The sequence below is a fragment of the Gracilinanus agilis genome, chromosome 2 (assembly GCF_016433145.1).
Source record: "Gracilinanus agilis isolate LMUSP501 chromosome 2, AgileGrace, whole genome shotgun sequence".
Classification (NCBI taxonomy): Eukaryota; Metazoa; Chordata; class Mammalia; order Didelphimorphia; family Didelphidae; genus Gracilinanus; species Gracilinanus agilis.
In genome coordinates this window covers 420452720-420470008 of record NC_058131.1, presented here as the reverse complement: position 1 = coordinate 420470008, position 17289 = coordinate 420452720, and the positions used below count along the sequence as shown (strand labels likewise).

At 43.2% G+C, this 17289-nt stretch overlaps 1 protein-coding gene across 3 annotated transcripts in view; it reads right to left on the bottom strand.

Annotated features, from left to right (window-relative positions):
* AMN (amnion associated transmembrane protein) overlaps positions 1–17289 on the bottom strand; it is an 83587-nt gene that overhangs the window by 6085 nt on the left and 60213 nt on the right. For 2 of the 3 annotated variants that reach the window (XM_044664625.1, XR_006505476.1), the window contains exons 4-9: positions 8815–8902; positions 7328–7545; positions 5368–5505; positions 4350–4458; positions 3336–3418; positions 1780–1987 (exon numbers count right to left, since the gene is read on the bottom strand). In XM_044664625.1, coding sequence (XP_044520560.1) covers positions 1780–1987; positions 3336–3418; positions 4350–4458; positions 5368–5505; positions 7328–7545; positions 8815–8902 — 844 coding nt within the window. The remainder of the gene's footprint in view (positions 1–1779; positions 1988–3335; positions 3419–4349; positions 4459–5367; positions 5506–7327; positions 7546–8814; positions 8903–17289) is intronic. The other variant, XM_044664627.1, reaches the window with a different exon arrangement.

Sequence of the window (17289 nt, the reverse complement as noted above, 5' to 3'; positions counted from 1 at the left end):
AAGGTTTGGGGAAGAATATGCTAATTTCCTCAACTGTTTCAACCCCAAACCCCATCTCCTTCATGAAGTCTTTCCCCATAATTCCAACCCCTATTGCTCTCTCACTTTCCATTCACTTCTCAAAGTCTTGACTTCTGAGGCAACCACTCAAGTGAAACTGCTCTTTAAGGTTACCACCAGTCTCTTAATGGTGGAGGCGGATGGCCTTTTCTCATTCCTCCTCTCCCTGGATGCTCTTCTCTCCTTTAGCCTTTGGGGTATCCTGGTTCTCCTCTCCTTTGTTTAACTATCCCTCCTCAGTCTCTTCAGTGAGATCCTCATTCATGCCTTGCTCCTCTTCTAAGGGGGGTTGAACTCCAGAGTTCCATTCTGGGCCATCTACTCTCTCCACTCTGTCCCTGAGAAGTCTGACCAATCACCTCACCTTAGGTTCCTCATTTGTAAAATGGAAATATTAATAGCACCCATTACAAGGGAGTCATGATGATAAAATGTGGAGGTGGGTGGCCTGGCTGACCTCTGGGTCCCTTCCAGCTCCTGGTCTATGATCCATCAAAAGAAAGAGAGAAGGCCCAAAGGATCCAATAGTAAAGGAGGGCAAAGGTCATTAATAGCTAGCATTTATATTCTTTTAAAGTTTGCAAAGTGCTTTATATGTTATCTCATTTGACTCTCATAATAAAGCTGTAAGGAGGTTGCTAATATTATTCTCTGTTTTACAGATGGGGAAACTGAGGCTAATTATGTTCAAATAACTTGCCGAAGACCACACAGCTCATAAGTGTCTAAAGCAGGATTCAAACTAAGGTCTTTGTAATGTTAGGTCCAACACTATCCATTGTACTACTTGTCTGTAACTGGGTGGGAAGGAGGGATATCTCTGAGCCCAAGGAGACCTGCTGGGAGACCCAAAATCCTTGAGTCATAATGATCAAACCATAATGATCAAAGAAGGTTTATAACAAAGTTAAAAACAAACAAACAAACTGAAGAGGGATAGTTAAACAAAGGAGAAGAGAACCAGGGTACCACAAAGGCTAAAGGAGAAAAGAGCATCCAGGGAGAGGAGGTGGTCAATATGACAAATGCCCCAGAGGTCAAGAAGCAGGAGGAATGAGAAAAGACCATCCACTTCCGCCATTAAGAGACCTGTGGTAACCTTAAAGAGCAGTTTCACTTGAGTGGTTGCCTCAGAAGTCAAGACTTTGAGAAAGTGAGAGAGCAATGGGGGGTTGGAATTATGGGGAAAAACTTCATGAAGGAGATGGGGTTTGGGAAAGCCCTGGGCCCATAGGCAGAGTCCCCAAAGCTGGCTCTCATACTAAAAGCGGTGTCCAAGGAAGCTAACCTGGTCATATCCAGGATGCCCAGGGTTCCAGATAGACTCTTAGTACCTCCAGACTACCAGGTATCATCTCTATCCCAATGGCACTGTAGGACCCCTAGAGAGTCACTTTCTGAACCTCAGTTTCCTCCTCTAAAATAGGAAGAAAAACCTGTCTTATCCTCTAAGAAATGCTATGAGAACCCAATTTCCAGGAAATGCTTTGGAAACTATAAAGAACCCCTGGGCATAAGGTCACGAAGAAGGCTTCCTGGTGGAGGAGGATTTGGGGAGTCCCTGAAATGGGGTCATGAATTGGGAGTCAGTGTTTATAGAAACACTGTCCTTGTTCCCCTGCCCATCTTCCTCTGGACCCAGCAGGACCAGGCAGGATCTCTTTGATGAGCCCGAATGGACTGGGTATGGGGCACAGGGAGAGGGTATCGGGGCAGTACCTTGCTCGGCCACATCAGCGAGGATGGCCTGGGCCACACGCACAGCTGCCCTTCCTGCCTCAGGCCCGCTTCCATCATCTGTCAGTACCACCTGGATGTGGGTGGTGGTCTCAGCCTGTTGCTTCTCTCGAGCTGTGTGCGCCGGCCCTCGAAGCCCATGTGTCTTGTGTACTTTTGAGATGGCCATGCGTACCCCCAAAGCCTGGGGCTGAGGATAGCATGAGATGAGCCCAGGGCCAGACTGCCGAGAGGATGCTAGGCTGTGGGGCGAAACTGAGGGCCCAGGGAGGGTGTGAATGGGCTGGGTCTTAGGGGTCAGGGGGTATGTGGGGCTCAAGGTCAGTGGAAGTCTGGGGAGAAGGGGAGTCCTGAGGAGGAATAAGGTTCAGCTTGGGGGAATGGAGGCCGTAAGCTTGGTAGTGAAGGGGGACAGACCAGAGACATGGCATCCTCTTTTGCTGAAGTAGGGCATTGGACTTCTTACAGGGCCACTCAGGGAAGGTTAGAGGAAGGTCTGAGCCTCAGTCCTTGGACTAGAGTCTAGAAAACTTGATCCTTTCTCCCCAAAGACTCCCCAGGAGGCAGAGGCTGTAGTAAGGGGTAAGCAACATCTGAAGCAGAATCTGTGAGCCCTCTTTCCCCTGACACTCATAGCCTTGGTGAAGGGAGGAAGGAAAGAGGAAGGAGATGAACATTTAGCAAGCATCTGCCATATGCTAGGTGGGAGGCAGCGAGGGGGCTCAATGGAGAGCGCCCTGGGCTTAGAGTCAGGAAGACATGAGTTTAGCACTTACTGGTGGTGTGACCTCTCTAAGAAAGCTCCATGGACAGTATCGATGTGCTATGGTCCATGAGGTCATGAAGAGTTGGACAGGACAGAACAGCAAAAATGCAAGGCACTGTGATAAGTGCTCTAGTCGCATGATTTCATTTGATGCTTACAACGACCCTGGGAGGTAGGTGCTAGTCCATTTTACAGTTGAAGAAACTGAGGCATACAAGCCAGGTGACTTGATCAAGATCACAGCAGTGTCTGAGAGGAGATTTGAACTCAAGTCTTTCTGACTCCAAACCCAATTCTCCATCCACTTCACCACCTAGCTGCCTGGATGTTCCAATGTTGTGTCTCTAGGCTGCCCCACTTCACTACCAAAAAAAAAAAAGAGGAGAGGAGAGAGGAGAGAAAAATGTAGGAAGAAAACTGAGAAAAAGAAGGGGGAGAATAAGAAGAGAGAGCCAACAGGAGAGAAAGGAGGTGGTGAGGAGAGAAGGTATAGAGAGGAAAGAAGTTTCCACCAGGCTGGAAGGGAGGTCACTGTTTCAGGAATAATGAACTGAGGCAGATGATGGAGGGGAGGGAAAGAGAGGGAATCCCAGCCTTTCTTCTGAACTGTACCCAGAGGCTGGACCTCAGCTCTCCCTAAACATCTTAGCTTAGAGGCTCCTGGAACAGTAAGGAAGAACCTAGAGAAAGAGACCTGGGGCCTGCCAGGCTGAAGAGTTAATACCTTTCTCCACCTCATCCTTAGCCCTCCTCATCCCCAAATTGACATTACCTGGTCCAGAAAGTTATGGAGCAATCTCTGCTTGTACTGATGGAGATCAAAGGCCTGTGTGTAGTTGAGGAAGATCATGGCTCCTGTGGTACAGAAAAAGAGGAAAATTGTGGACTCCCTCTTTGGGGAGCCCATGTGGATTTTGTTGTTACTATTCAGTTGTTTTAGTCTGATTATGTCCCCATTTGAGGTTTTCTTGACAAAGATACTGGAGTGGTTGGCCCCTTTCTTCTCCAGCTTATTTGACAGATGAGGAAACTGGGGCAAACAGAGTTAAGTGAGTTGTTTGCCTTTTCCTTCTCCAGTTCATTTAACAGATGGAAAAACAGGCAAACAGGTTTAAATGATTCATTTTCCTTCTCTAATTCATTTGATAGATGGGGAAACTGAGGTAAATAGGGTTAAGTGACTTGCACAGGGTCACACAGCTAGTAAGTGTCTGAGGCTGGATTTGAACTCAGGAAGATGATGCTATTCACTGCACCACTTATCTGCCCTAGCACAGAAATTTATCTCTTTCCTCACTCTGTGTGACTGCCCAGCTGTCCCCATGGCAGGTTCTCAAAATTCCAGGGCCTATGTAAGAGCTAGGGATGCTCCTAGAGAGATGAAAGCACCCTAGGCTTGAAGTCAAGAGCCCTGAGGTCTCGTGCCAGCTCTGTTCCTAATTTGCTGCATGGTGATTAGACGTCCCCTCACGGGATCTGTGTCTTCATCTCTAAAATAAGGGGTCAGATCTCTGAGATCAAGGATTTGGAGCAGACATGTCCCTCCCAATGCACAGTGTGTCTCCCCCATTAGAGTGTAAGCTCCTGGAGGCCAGTGACCATTCTCAGTGTTTGTTTCCCCAGTGATTAGCCCAGTGCCCAGAGAACTTATTAAGTGTGGAATAAATTCTTGTATGTTGATTATGGCTTCATGAGCAGATATCCTTCCTTTGGTTGCAGGATGAACTATTCTTGTCTCCCCCACCCCCATCTTAGCCCTCCTTCCCCCCAAACACACCCTGCTTACCACAGATCTCACAGCACTGACCCATGGGCTTCAGGGCTCCTTGGCAGGCAGGCTTGGGGCAGCGACCTCCAGATGACTGGAGCAGAGAGCCACAGATCCAGGCCTCCACCTGGAATGGTATCCATCGAGTACATTCAGCAAATATCCAGAATCCCTCATTCCTTTGCTTATAAATATGGGGGAAGTGGACAAGGGTACACAGATCAAAGGTTCTTAACCTGGAGCCCCCAGAGGGGTCGCAACCTAGTTCAGGAAAAGGGGACATAAAAGGTGGACGGGTAAAAACACAGAATATTGCAGAGTGTTCTCAGTCACAAGAGAGGGCCAAAGTGTGCCAACGTTCCTGGTCCAACTGAGGGGAATTAGGGTAAGTTTCCCAAAGGAAATGGAGCAGGAGCTGAGCCTTGGAGAAAGAAGAATTTCAAAAGTCACATGGGAATTGGAGACGGTTTGCCCAAGGAGAGAAGGTATTCTAGGATGCCATTCCTTCCTTTCTATTTCAATGGACTTCACCACCCCCTTTCCAGGTCCATCTCTTATCACTTCCCACTTGGACAGTTCTAATGCTCCCACACTTGGTGACCCCAAGTGAAACCATCATTTATATACTCTGAGTCACCTTCCTAGGACTGGGCCTGACTGGATCACTTTTTTGCTCAAAATTCATGCTGGGGCTCCCTATCACATGCCAACTCTTCCAGAGCTTTCTGTCTACCTTTTCGGGTTTATTGAATGCTGCTCCCCTCACCTATTCCATTCTAGTTCATCAAAATCAAATAACATGTTGATCCTTTCTGATGGCACATGCAATATTCCATTGCCCAGAGTCTCCCACATCTGCAATGGAGGGAAACCTGCATTTTCTCAATGCTTCTCCAGGGCTAAGTTTGGCCACTGGAATTTTACAATATTGAGTTTTGTGTATCTTGTTGTTACTGTTCTTTCTGAACTAAATGGTTTCTAGGTTCTTTTTGAGCCCCACGATGAGATGGGAGGTGGAAGGGGTTCCAGGGCTCACCTCATCGTTACCGCACTCACAGCCTGAAGAGTCCTCACAGGGGGCAGAGGCCAACCTCAGAGAGCCAGCTCCATGGAACTGTAGCTTCCCAGTGCTGCTGGCCAGGTAGGTGGCCAGCTCCTCGTCCGTGCTGAACGTCTGTAGGCCAGGATCCCCCATCCCCAGAAATATTGTAAATGACAACTTCCCTTTGACAAATGGAGAAGTGGAGGCCCAGAGGCGTGGGGAGAAATGTTTGCCTGAAGTCATGTAGCTAGTGGTGGAGAGAGAGAGGGAAAGAGACAGATAGGCAGGCAGACAAACTGACAGACAGACTGGCTGACAAAGACAGAAAAGGGAAGGGAACAGACAGACACAGAGAGACAGAAACAAAGAAAGAGAAGTGGGGGAGAGAAGGAGAGCGATTGAGACAGAGACAGACTCAGTATAGTCTTATAATTAAGTCTAGGGTTATTGGTATAATGATTAGTTCCCTTTTGTCTATCCCTATTGCATTATCCACTCTTTTAAAATAAACACTTGCTCAGAATCAACTTAGCTTCACAAGAAATCAGCTTATCTTTTCCGGAGACAAAACACATTATGAAATAGTAATAACAATTAGAGGAGCTTTCGACAGGCAGTTTGGAGCATGGGAGAAAGAGAAAGTGGAAAGGGGATGAATTCACCAGGACAGTCTGATAACAGCAAAATCCCTTTCCAAAATTAAAGGGGTGTCCCGCAATTGGGGAATGGCTAAACAAATTACGTTATATAATGGTGACGGAATATTATTGTGCTCTAAAGAATGATGAACAGGATAATTTCAGAAAGAACTGGAAGACCTATAGGAACCGATGCAGAGTAAAATAAGCAGAACCAAGGAAACGCTGTACACAGTAACAGCAATATGGTCAACTGTGCTAACTTAGCACAGTTGTATTATTGGCAACACAATGATCCAGAACAATTCTGAGGGACTTATAAAAAAACGATGCTATCCACCTCCAGAGAAAGAACTGTTGAAGTCAGAATGCAGGTGAAAGCATGCAATTTTTCAATTGTTTATTTGGGTTTATGTTTTGGGGTTTGGGTTTTATAAGATTACAAGAATGGAAATGTTTTGCATGATAATACATGTATAACCCAGATTAAATTGCCTATCAGCATGGGGAGGGGTAAGGGGTGGAGGCAGATAGGGAATTGAGTTCATATAATAAAGTTTTCCTTTGTTATTGGAAATTTGTTATTACCTGTAATAGGTAAAAAAAAAAAATTCCTGTCCAAGTTGATCCTTAAGTGGATCAGTAAACTAATCCAGGCTTTAACTGATCATGATTATATTGAAGTCAGTGTAGCAGTGTTGGTTCATGTCTATATTTCTGGTCTCCTCCCCTTTCAAGAGCTCCAAAGTACCCAGACTTCTCTTCCTCTCCCCTCCCCCTAAAGTGATATCGGCCTCCCATTATCTTACTTTCTTTCTTTTTAACCTTTTCCTTCTATCCTAGAATTGATACCAAATATCAGTTTCAAGGCAGAAGAGTAGTAAGGGCTAGACAATTGGGGTCAAGTGACTTATCCAGGGTCACACAGCTATGACATGCTTGAGGTCAGATTTGAACACAAGACTTCCAGTCTAGACCCGGCACTCTCTATCCACCGAGTCACCTAGCTCTCTCCCATTATCTTTCAATCCCTTTTTCCAGTGGGGAAAAATTATACTTCCTATTAGTAAGGGATTCTAATAAGGGGCATACTAATCAAAAGCTATCAATCAGGTCTAAAATCTGGATCTCCTAAATACCATTTTAGGGTTCTCTCCACTGCACCATACTACCTTTTTATGTTACCCCAGTTGAGGATGCATTTTGGATGATTTTTAGATGGGAGAGGCTGGCTGAAATTCTCTCCACCTAGGGAAGGGAAACAGGGAAACAGATCCAGACTCCTGGTTTGCATACTGTTCCCCTTAGGGACTCACCTGGTCCAGGATGGATATACTGTGGAGGCTGATGGTCCGGCCGCCAGCCCCCAGGTCCACACGGAAGGAAGTTTCTGGCAGGAAGATGACATCGTCTTGGCGACAGGGGATAAGTTCAGTATCCATAGAGAATAGGCGGTCACTATTTTTTAGGTCTGTATGCCACAAGGAGGGATTATACCAGCTAAATCGATCAGCATTTAGGAAGTGGATGTGATCTGAGAAGGAAGGACAAAGGCAGTATTACCAATGTGGGCCAAACCTGAAGCCCTGAGACTGAGAAAAACTCTTCTAGCACTCCATGATACTAAACAAGTCAGTCAATAACCCTAACTGAGAAGTGTTTATTACATACAAGGCGCTATTCTAAGCTCTGGTGATTCAAAGCAAAAATGAAGCCATTCTTGCCCTCAAGGAGCTTATATTATATTGGGGAAGAGAATATTCAGCATACCTATAAACATTTAAAAATAATGACTAGCTAATTTGGGACAGGGATATGGTAGTTTCCATAGGCAATTGGAAGTGTGGTTTCATGAATATAGGTATACTGATACATTGTTGGTGGAACTATACATTGGTTCAAATATATTGCATTTGTATTTATGCTAAGAGAGACAAAAAGAAAGGCCTTATATACACCAAAATACTTCCAAAACATCAATAGCAGCACTTTTTGTAGTAACAAAGACATGGAAATAAGGCAGATAATCATCCATTGGAACATAATGAAACCAACTATAATATATGAATGTAACAAGTATTACTGTGCTATGAGAATATGAATAGGAAATATTGGAAGAATATGAACTGATACAAAGTAAGGTCATCAGAATCAGTGAAACAATATGCACAGTGACTACACCAGTGTAAATGAAAAAAAAAGCAATAATAAAAATAAAAACTGAATAATGACAAAGTCTGCCCCTAAGGAAGGGATATGAGAATGCACCACCCTCCCTTTTTTGGTAAATTTAGGAGGCTATGAGTGAGGAAAATTGCATGTAATGTTGGATTAGGATAATTAGTTAGTTTTGCTTAACTTCTTCCCCACCCATTTCTTTTTATTATAAGGGAGAGGAAGGAGGATGTTTGGTGGCATAAAGGTGATATAAAAATGACTCCACAATAAAAAGTTACCCAAAAAATTAAAACAAAAAAGGGAAAGTTTTATATCAAAGGTAGAGCTCACAGTGAGCTTTCAAGAAAACTAAGGTGTCTTAAAAATGGAGTCAAAGAAGGAAAAGCATGGGGGACAGGCTGAATAAAGGGACACAAATTGGGATACTCTGAACTATTTGCCCATCCCTATTCTAATCATTATGGGTGACGGGGACAAAAATAGGGATAAAATTCTACCTTTATGGAAGTCCTGGTTTATTGGAGGAAACATGGGCTTGCCCTGGGAGACTTCAGCTTTCTCTAGGAAAAAAGAGCTCACCCTGAGGGACTGATCCCCATTCTGAACAAGCCTTGTTTTATACCACCTGAATTTGAGCTGGAATCAGAGACTCCATCAAATGCAGCAAAGCCAGCACCAGGAGCCAAGATAAATTCTCCATCTAGAGGAAGGTGCTAGAAGAAACAAGATGGGAAAAGAAATGCAAATGATCAAAAACCACATTCTCAAAATAAGTCAAATTGCTAATAGTAATAATAATAATAATTGCATTTATATGGCACTTTAAGACTTACAACTTTATATATTATCCCATTCGATAAGAGAAATGCACATTAAAGCAACTCTGAGGTTTCCCCTCATATGTGTCAATGTCCATTTGTCAATGGACAAAGATGCTAAAAGATTTTTTAGGATTTTTTTTTGGGTTTTTGGGAAGTTGGGCACTCAATGGAGCTGTGAAATGGTCCAACCATTCTAGAAAACAATTTGGAATTATTTAAACTCTTTCATAGTCTCTGACCTTGCAATTCTACCACTAGACATACACTGTCCAAAGAGGATAAAGATAGAAAGATCCCACACATGCCAAAATATTCAATACAGCATTATTTGTGATGGCAAAACTTTGGAAACCAAGTGAGTACCCATCAACTGTGGAATGTTTGAACAAATTATGGGACACAAATTTAATGAAAAACCCTTGTGCCATAAGAAAACAAATGAGAATCCAAAACATGGGGAAATGTATGTGAACAGATGCAGAACAAAGTAAGCAGAACCAAAAGAACTTGGAGTTCACAAAGACCCAAATTCAAATCCAGCCTCGGACACTTAGTGTATGACAACCCATCCACCTCCCAGCACTTAAATTTGTTTGTCTCAGTTTCCAGAACTATAAAATGGTAATAACAGTACCCATTTCTTGCAATTGTAAGGATCAAATGAAATAATATGTGTAAAGCCTGGCACATGATAGGTACTATGTAGAAGCATATTCTCTCCCTCACAGTTTATATGTCAGAGAAAAAATTTGAACCTAAGCCTTTCTGACTACAAAGCCATTCAAAGTCTGTCCATTCCTTTTACTTCAAACTGACTGATACCATATCAGATATGACCTAGCTGTGTTACTCCAGGCAAGTCACTTAACCTCAGTTGTCTAGCTCTTACTGCTCTTCTGCCTTGGAATCAATACTTCATATCAGTTATAAGATGGGAATCAAGAGCTAAAAAATTACAACATTTTCCAAAGACAATATGTGGTAAGAATGTATTTTAGGTATTAAGAGAACGAAATCAAGGACAACCAGGAGAGTGAAAAGTCTCGCGTCCAGATTATATAGGATTGATTGGTTGAAGGAACTGGACATGTTTAGTCTTGAGAAGGCAAGACTCAGGTCAGTTGGAACAGTCGCCATCAAGTAATTGAAGGATTGTTTATGTGGAAGCGAAATTGGACTTCAGTTTGACCCTGCAGGGTCAAAGCAGTGTTTCGAGGTTGCAAAGAGCTATAATTAGGTCTGATGTCAGGAAGAGCTTCCTTTTTCAAAAAAATTCAGTAATATCTTATTTTTTCCCAATTATATGCAAAAAAATTTTAGCATTCATTTATAATATTTTGAGTTCCAAATTCTCTCCCTCCCTCTCCCCTTCCTGCCCCCAACACCATAAACAATTTTATATAGGTTATACATATGTGTGATATCCCATATAAAACTTATTTCCATGCTTGTCATGTTGTGGAATAATACACATTTTTAAAAAACCTATGAAGAAAATAAAGTGAAAGGTATGCTTTAATTTGCATTCAGACACCATCATTTTTCTTGGAGATGGATAGTATTTTTCATCATGGATTTTGGGGACTGTCTTGGATCATTGTATTGCTGAGAAAGCAAAGTCATTCACAGTTGATCATCATACAATATTGCTGTCATTATATACAGTGTTCTCCTGGTTCTGCTCACTTTTCTCTGCATCAGTTCATGTAAATCTTTACAGGTTTTTCTGAAATCCCTGGAAAAGCTACTTTAAAAATGGTAATTGTTTAATAAACAAAAATATTAATATAGTCAACACTGACAGTTTCTGGTGCATATTGTAACACTCACAATCAAAACAAAACAAAAATAAGGTTAGCTGATGAGCCAGTATTCATTGGGATCAGTAGAGACCACTCCAAGACAAGCTTTTTAACAATTAAGAGTTGTCCAGTGGTACAATGGGATGGGCACCATCTTTCTGGAAATCTTCAGAGTCTAGACAACCCTTTCTTGGGTTTGTAATTGTGAAGATTCCTTTTCACAGTGTGGTTGGACTAGATGGTTGCTGAAGTCCTTTTCAACTCTTAAATTCTATGATTTTAGCTAAAACTTTAAAGCACTGAGGGGGGAAATTGAAGCTGTGAAAAGGCGGATTTTGGTCTCTATGTAAGGAAAAATCTTCCTTACAATTAGAGCTGTCAAAAAACGGAATGGGCTGCCTAGGAGGTACTGAGTTCCCTGTCACCAGGTTTCACACAGTGGTCGTGACTATGTATTGGTACAATTTCAGATTGAGAGAATCTATGATTATTTAAATGGGCCAAGGAGTTCAATTCAGAGTCCAGGTACCTAAATATCCAGACCAGAGGTAGAACTTCTGAGATGGAGAGTAAGTGTTCTCATCCAGATGCCAGGAATGGGGGAACACTTGGTGTGGAACTCTCAGCCAAGAGCGTGGTGAAAATTAAATTTGGGCTGGAACTGGGTAGTTCTCTTTAATCCGCAGGTCTAATGATCTTCTCCTGGTTATTATTGGATCTGCATATTTTCTTTGCCTTTTTGAAAACATGCTGTAGTGGTCTATAATATTTGGGGAGGGATGAGGAGGAGGGGAGAAGAGAAAGAGGGGGCAGATAGGAGGCTCTGCCCACTCAAGTACACCAATAGTGGGAAGAAAAAGCAGGAAACAATATGACTCCTTAAGCCAGAGAATGGGTACCAGCAGGCTCAGAACCAGAGAAAATCAAAGTCTTGTGGCCATGGGGGGACCCAAGGGACACTGAAATTAAAAAAAAAAATCTTACCTTCTATTTTAGAATCAATAGTGGGGATTTGATTTGAACCCGGGAATTCTGCTCTCTAGGCCTGGCTCTCTATCCACTGAGCCACTTAGCTGCTCCCAGGTCATAGAAATCTAGAAGATAATGAGGAAAGGAGAAACACCAAGAGCCAAAGGCAAGGATCCCTGGACTGGCTCTGAGCAAACTGATCCCTTGAAGAAACTATTTTTAGGTCCTTGAAGCCTGGGGCACAGGATTAGATGCATAAGGGCAGCCAGGTGACTCAGTAGATAGAGCCCTAGATTGGAGCCCCAGTCTTTAGCCTCAGAAATTTACTAGCTGGGCAAGTCACTAAACCCCTGTTTGCCTCAATTTTCCCATCTATAAAATGGGGCTAATAATAGCACTTACCTCCCAGAGTTTTTGTGAGAATCAAATAATATAATAATTGTAAAGTACTTAGTTAAAAGTATGTGTCTAGAACATAGGAAGTGCTAAATAAATGGTAGATATTTTAAATAAATAAATAGATATTATTATTATTATAATGATTTTGTGATATCAGGGGAAAGAGGGCTAGAGTCAGGAGTCCTGGATTTGTTTCTCAGGCCAGCACTTAATAGCTTTGTGACTTTGGGCAATTCATTTCAACTTTCGGAGCCCACATTTCTTTATTTCTAAAATAATAACCTTTGGACCACCTGCCTCAATTGGACTGTTTCAATACTTGTCAGAAAAGTGCCTTTTAAACTTTAAAGTTAAATGGAAATGGGAGCTGCTATTGTCATTGTTATTCATTCTTCATGAAGTCCTCTTTCAAACTGTAAGGTAGCTTGGTGGCTTAGTGGATAGAGTATTAGGACTGGGTTCAAATCTCAGACACTCTCTAGCTGTGTGAACTTGGGCAAGTCATTTAATTCTGATTGCCTAGACATTGCCCTTCTGTCTTAGAATTGTTACTGAGTGGGGGCAGCTAGGTGGCTCAGTAGACTGAGAGCCAGGCCCAGAGATGGGATGTCCTGGGTTCAGATATGGCCTCAGACACTTCCCAGCTGTGTGACCCTGGGCGAGTCACTTAACCCCCACTGACTAGCCCTTACCACTCTTCTTCCTTGGAGCCAATACTTTAGTATCAATTCTAAGACAGAAGGTAAAACTTTTAAAAAAAAAAGAATTGTGACTAAGATAGAAAGTAAGGGCTTAAGGGAGGAAATCATAAGGAAGCAGAAAAGGAATCATCATATTGTTTTTCTGCAGACACAAGGCTAAGACTTACACAGCTTGTTAGGTTTCCATGAGACACGGAGAAGCTGGGGTTTGGGGGTTTGTCCCTGAAGAATTAGCCTTCACACTAACAAAAACATTTCCCTAATCAGCCAACTGCAGAATGAAGGCTCTGTGGCCCTCCCAGCATCCCCACAAACTTCCTGAATATGAAAGGTGAGGGGAGTCAAAAGAGGAAAGAGGCCCGGGACAGCCTAGAGTCGCAACCATTTGTAGGGAAGGGTATAGAGAACAAGGAGGATGCCTGAGCTGAGGCATCTGAAGGGTTCTCTGCCGCCAGGAGCCTCTCTTTCTGCTTTTGCTTTCCAAAAGGTGCCATAGGGACTCTGGTCAGCAGATGGCAGCAGTCGGCTAAAACACTTTTTTATTTTGGAGAAAATCCAGAATGATCTCTAAAATTCCTTTACCCAGAAGATCACTGAATTCCAGGGTTTAAAAACAGAAAATAATCACTTACACATCATCTTGTCTAATCCCTTCATTTTACAGATGAAGAAACTGAGGCACGGCCAGGGAAAGAAATTTGTTAAAGAGAGCCCATGACAGGGACAAGACAGAAGCAAAGGTTTCCTATCCATGGGCCAGTTTTTTTGGCTGGAGCCCTGATAAAGACCCACGAAGGCTCTCATAGGCAGGGCCAGGGCCCCAAGACTCTTGTGGCTATGTCAATAAGCATTTATTAAGTTTTATTAGTAAGTATTAATTATTAAGACACTGTGCTGAATGCTGGCCAAAGAGGAATTAGGACAGTGATTCCCAAAGTGGGCGCCACCGCTCCCTGGTGGGTGCTGCAGCGATCCAGGAAAGCGGTGATGGCCACAGGTGCATTTATCTTTCCTATTAATTGCTATTACAATTAAAAAAAATTAATTTCCAGGGACACTAAGTAATATTTTTTCTGGAAAGGGGGCAGTAGGCCAAAAACGTTTGGGAATCACTGAATTAGGAGGAGTCGGGGTAACGGTCGCCCTATCCCAGAGGATCATAGACCTAGAGCTAAAAGGCCCCCTAGAGGTTAGTGAGTATAATTTGACAGATGAGGAAACTGAGGCACAAAGCGGTAAAGTGCTTTGCTTAAGGTAGTACAGATGTAGGTGGCAGTCAGGATTGAGCCCATATTCTCTAACTCCCAATCCAATGTCCTTCAATTTAACAGGCAATTATTAAGTACCTGATATATTCAAGGTTTTATAGAGGAGGATGATAATAATAATAGAACATACTTCTACAGAGCTCAAAGGATGAAAAAGCACTTTCTTCACAGTTGTTATGCAAATATGATTATCCCTATTTCACAGATGAGGAAACCAAGACCAAAGGAGGAAGAGTGGATTTGCCTAGGACCACATAACTATTGTCAGAAGCTCTTAGGGAATTCAAACCCAGGTCTTCTGAATTCCAAACAAATATGATTTCCTAATGGAAACTGTAGTTGTCTCTTTGCAAAAATCAAATCAGACTGCTCCTGATCTATTTAGAGAGAAGATACTGGAATGGAAAAAGCTTTGGCTGCTCTCAGTGTCATAAACACTGAGTTTCAGTCCCAAATCAGACATTTCCTTGCCCAAGCTTCTATTTTCAATCCATACAATGGGGATTAATCTTGTACTTCCTTGCTAAGAGCCTTATTTTGAAGGAAATGCTTTGTAAACCTGAAATACTTTGCTGTATCCATGATTTCATCCATATAGGAATTCTCTCTAACAGTACAGATCCCAACCTGCCCAGGTCTTGTCAGCCTTTGCCCCTCTTTTGTTTTTAAACCTTTACCTTTGTCTTAGAATTAGTACTGTGGATTGAATCCAAGGCAGAAGAGGGCTAAAGGCTAGACAACCGGGTTAAGTGACTTGCCCAGGGTCACACAGCTAGAAATTATCTGAGATCAAATTTTAATCCAGGACCTCCCATCTCTGGATCTGGGCTCAGTCCACTGAGCCACCTAGCTGCCCCCTTCTCCCATAAATCTTCCAAAAGTTTATTCAATATGGTTGGGGATCTCTCTCTCCTAGTTTTTTTTTTTTAAGTTTGGAGGTACCAGTATAGTATGTATTTCAAAACATAAAGGGTCTAAATCATAAATGGAAATTATTGTTATTTGTGATCCAGTCATTTCAGCCTTGTCAGGGTTTTCTTGGCAGAGATACTAGAGGAGTTAGCCATTTCCCTCTCCAGTTCATTTTATAGATGAGGAAACCAAGGCAAACAGAGTTGAGTGACTTGCCCAGGGTCACACAGCTAGTAAATGTCTGATGCCAGATTTGAACTCATGAAGTTGAGTCTTCCTGACTCCAGGCTTGGTACTCTATCCATTGTACCACCAACTGCCCCTATCATTGTTATACATTATTATTATAAAAGAAACAAGCTCTCAGACACAGATAAATACAGACTGGTGAATGATATGCCTAAAGCATGTGCCTGACCAAATCACTCCCCTTTATTGAACTCTGCTGGTTCAGTAAAGTCTGTCAGGTCCCAGGCTACCTCTAGGATCAAACTCCTATTTGGCAGGGAAGGTTCCCCACAACGTGGCTCCTTTCGATATGTTATTCATAAGTCTTTTTCATGTACTCTTCAACCTAGTCAAACTGACTTTTTGGCTATTCTTTTTTATTTTTATTTTTGTAAATCCTTATCTTATGTCTTAGAATAAACACTAAGTATTGGTTCCAAGGCAGAAGATAGGTAAGGGCGAGGTGATGGGGTTAAGTGACTAGCCCAGGGTCACACATCTAGGAAGTACCTGAGGCCAGATTTGAACCCAGGCCTGGCATTCTAAGTCCCAAGCCACTTATCTGCCCTTTTCTGGCTGTTCTTCACATGTGACATTCCATTTCCTGCCTCTAATTCTCTCCCTACCACATGAATTCCTTCAAAGTTCAGATCAAGTATCAAACCTTCCATGAGTCTTTTGCTCCTCCCAGCTACTGAAAAGTAGGCTTGCTACATAGTTTGTATGTATTTCTGGGTGTCGATTTTCTCTCCTCCTCTATGGGGTAAGCCCCTAGAGAGAAGGGGCTATTCCATTCATTGCTTTTGCATCCCCAGGACTTAGCACAGCAACAGATAGAGCACCAACCTTAGAGTCAGGAAATACACCTTTCTGGGTTCAAATCTGGCCTCAGACACTTAATAGCTATGTCACCCTGAGCAAGTCACTTGACCCTGTTGGCCTTGGTTTCCTCAGCTGTCAAATGAGCTGGAGAAGAAAATGGCCAACCACCTTAGTATCTCTGCCAAGAAAACCTTAAAAAGGGTCACAAAGAGTTGGATATGACCAAAACAACCAGGCAAATTGATTGACTGGCTAAACATGAGGCAGGTAGACAAAAGGGAGGAACAGACACATTGCACAATTGACTGCTTTTCTCAGGCACTATTAAATAAAGCGATCAGGAGGGTCCTGACAGCAGGGCTGGGGCAGTCAGTGGGCCAGGCTCTCTTCTGAGGAAGCGTGCTGAGGGAATGATCCAACTGTGAGCCTCTCATTCATTTGGAGGTCTACCCCACCTAGACCATGGGCTGTGGGAATCCTGCAGTCCTGCGGAGGGAGGAGGACATCCTGGCACTACCAGCCCAGCCCTCACGGGCTTGCACTGCAGCTTGCATACCTCACACAGGACCCGCAGTAGCCAAGACTGTGGGAAGGAGTCCAAACTATGGGAAGCCAGCCAGGGTCCTAAATGCGCATTCCCTCCTGCAGAAAGGAACTGCACTAGAGGGAGGGGAAGACTAGGGGGCTCTGACCCAGTCCTCTGGCTTCCCCTCCCTTTCCCAGCCTTGGGGCCCGGGGTTCTGTGACCCTATGGAGGCAACTGTGCCTTATGTGTGCCTATTTGTCTAGGAACATTTGCTCCTCATTTCTCCCTAGTCTAATCATCCTACATTAACTCTCCTAATTTCTCTGCTCCTTTCTCTGTCTTGTTCTCCCTTCCCTATGTCCCTAGTCCCTCTTCTCCCTTCTCCAATAGGCTTCCTGCCTGCCTTCTCTGTCTGTCTCTCTCCCTTTATGCCTGGTTGTTTGCTTCTGTCTTTGATGGGCTCTCTCTCTTCATCTGCCCATCTGTTAATATATTCCTGCCTGTTTCTCTTCTTGTCTCTATATCCCTATCTCTGCCGAACTGCCTGTCTGTATCTTTATGTCTGCATCTCTTGGGATATTGCTTCCTGTCTACTTCTCTCTCTCTCTCTCTCTCTCTCTCTCTCTCTCTCTCTCTCTCTCTCTCTCTCTCT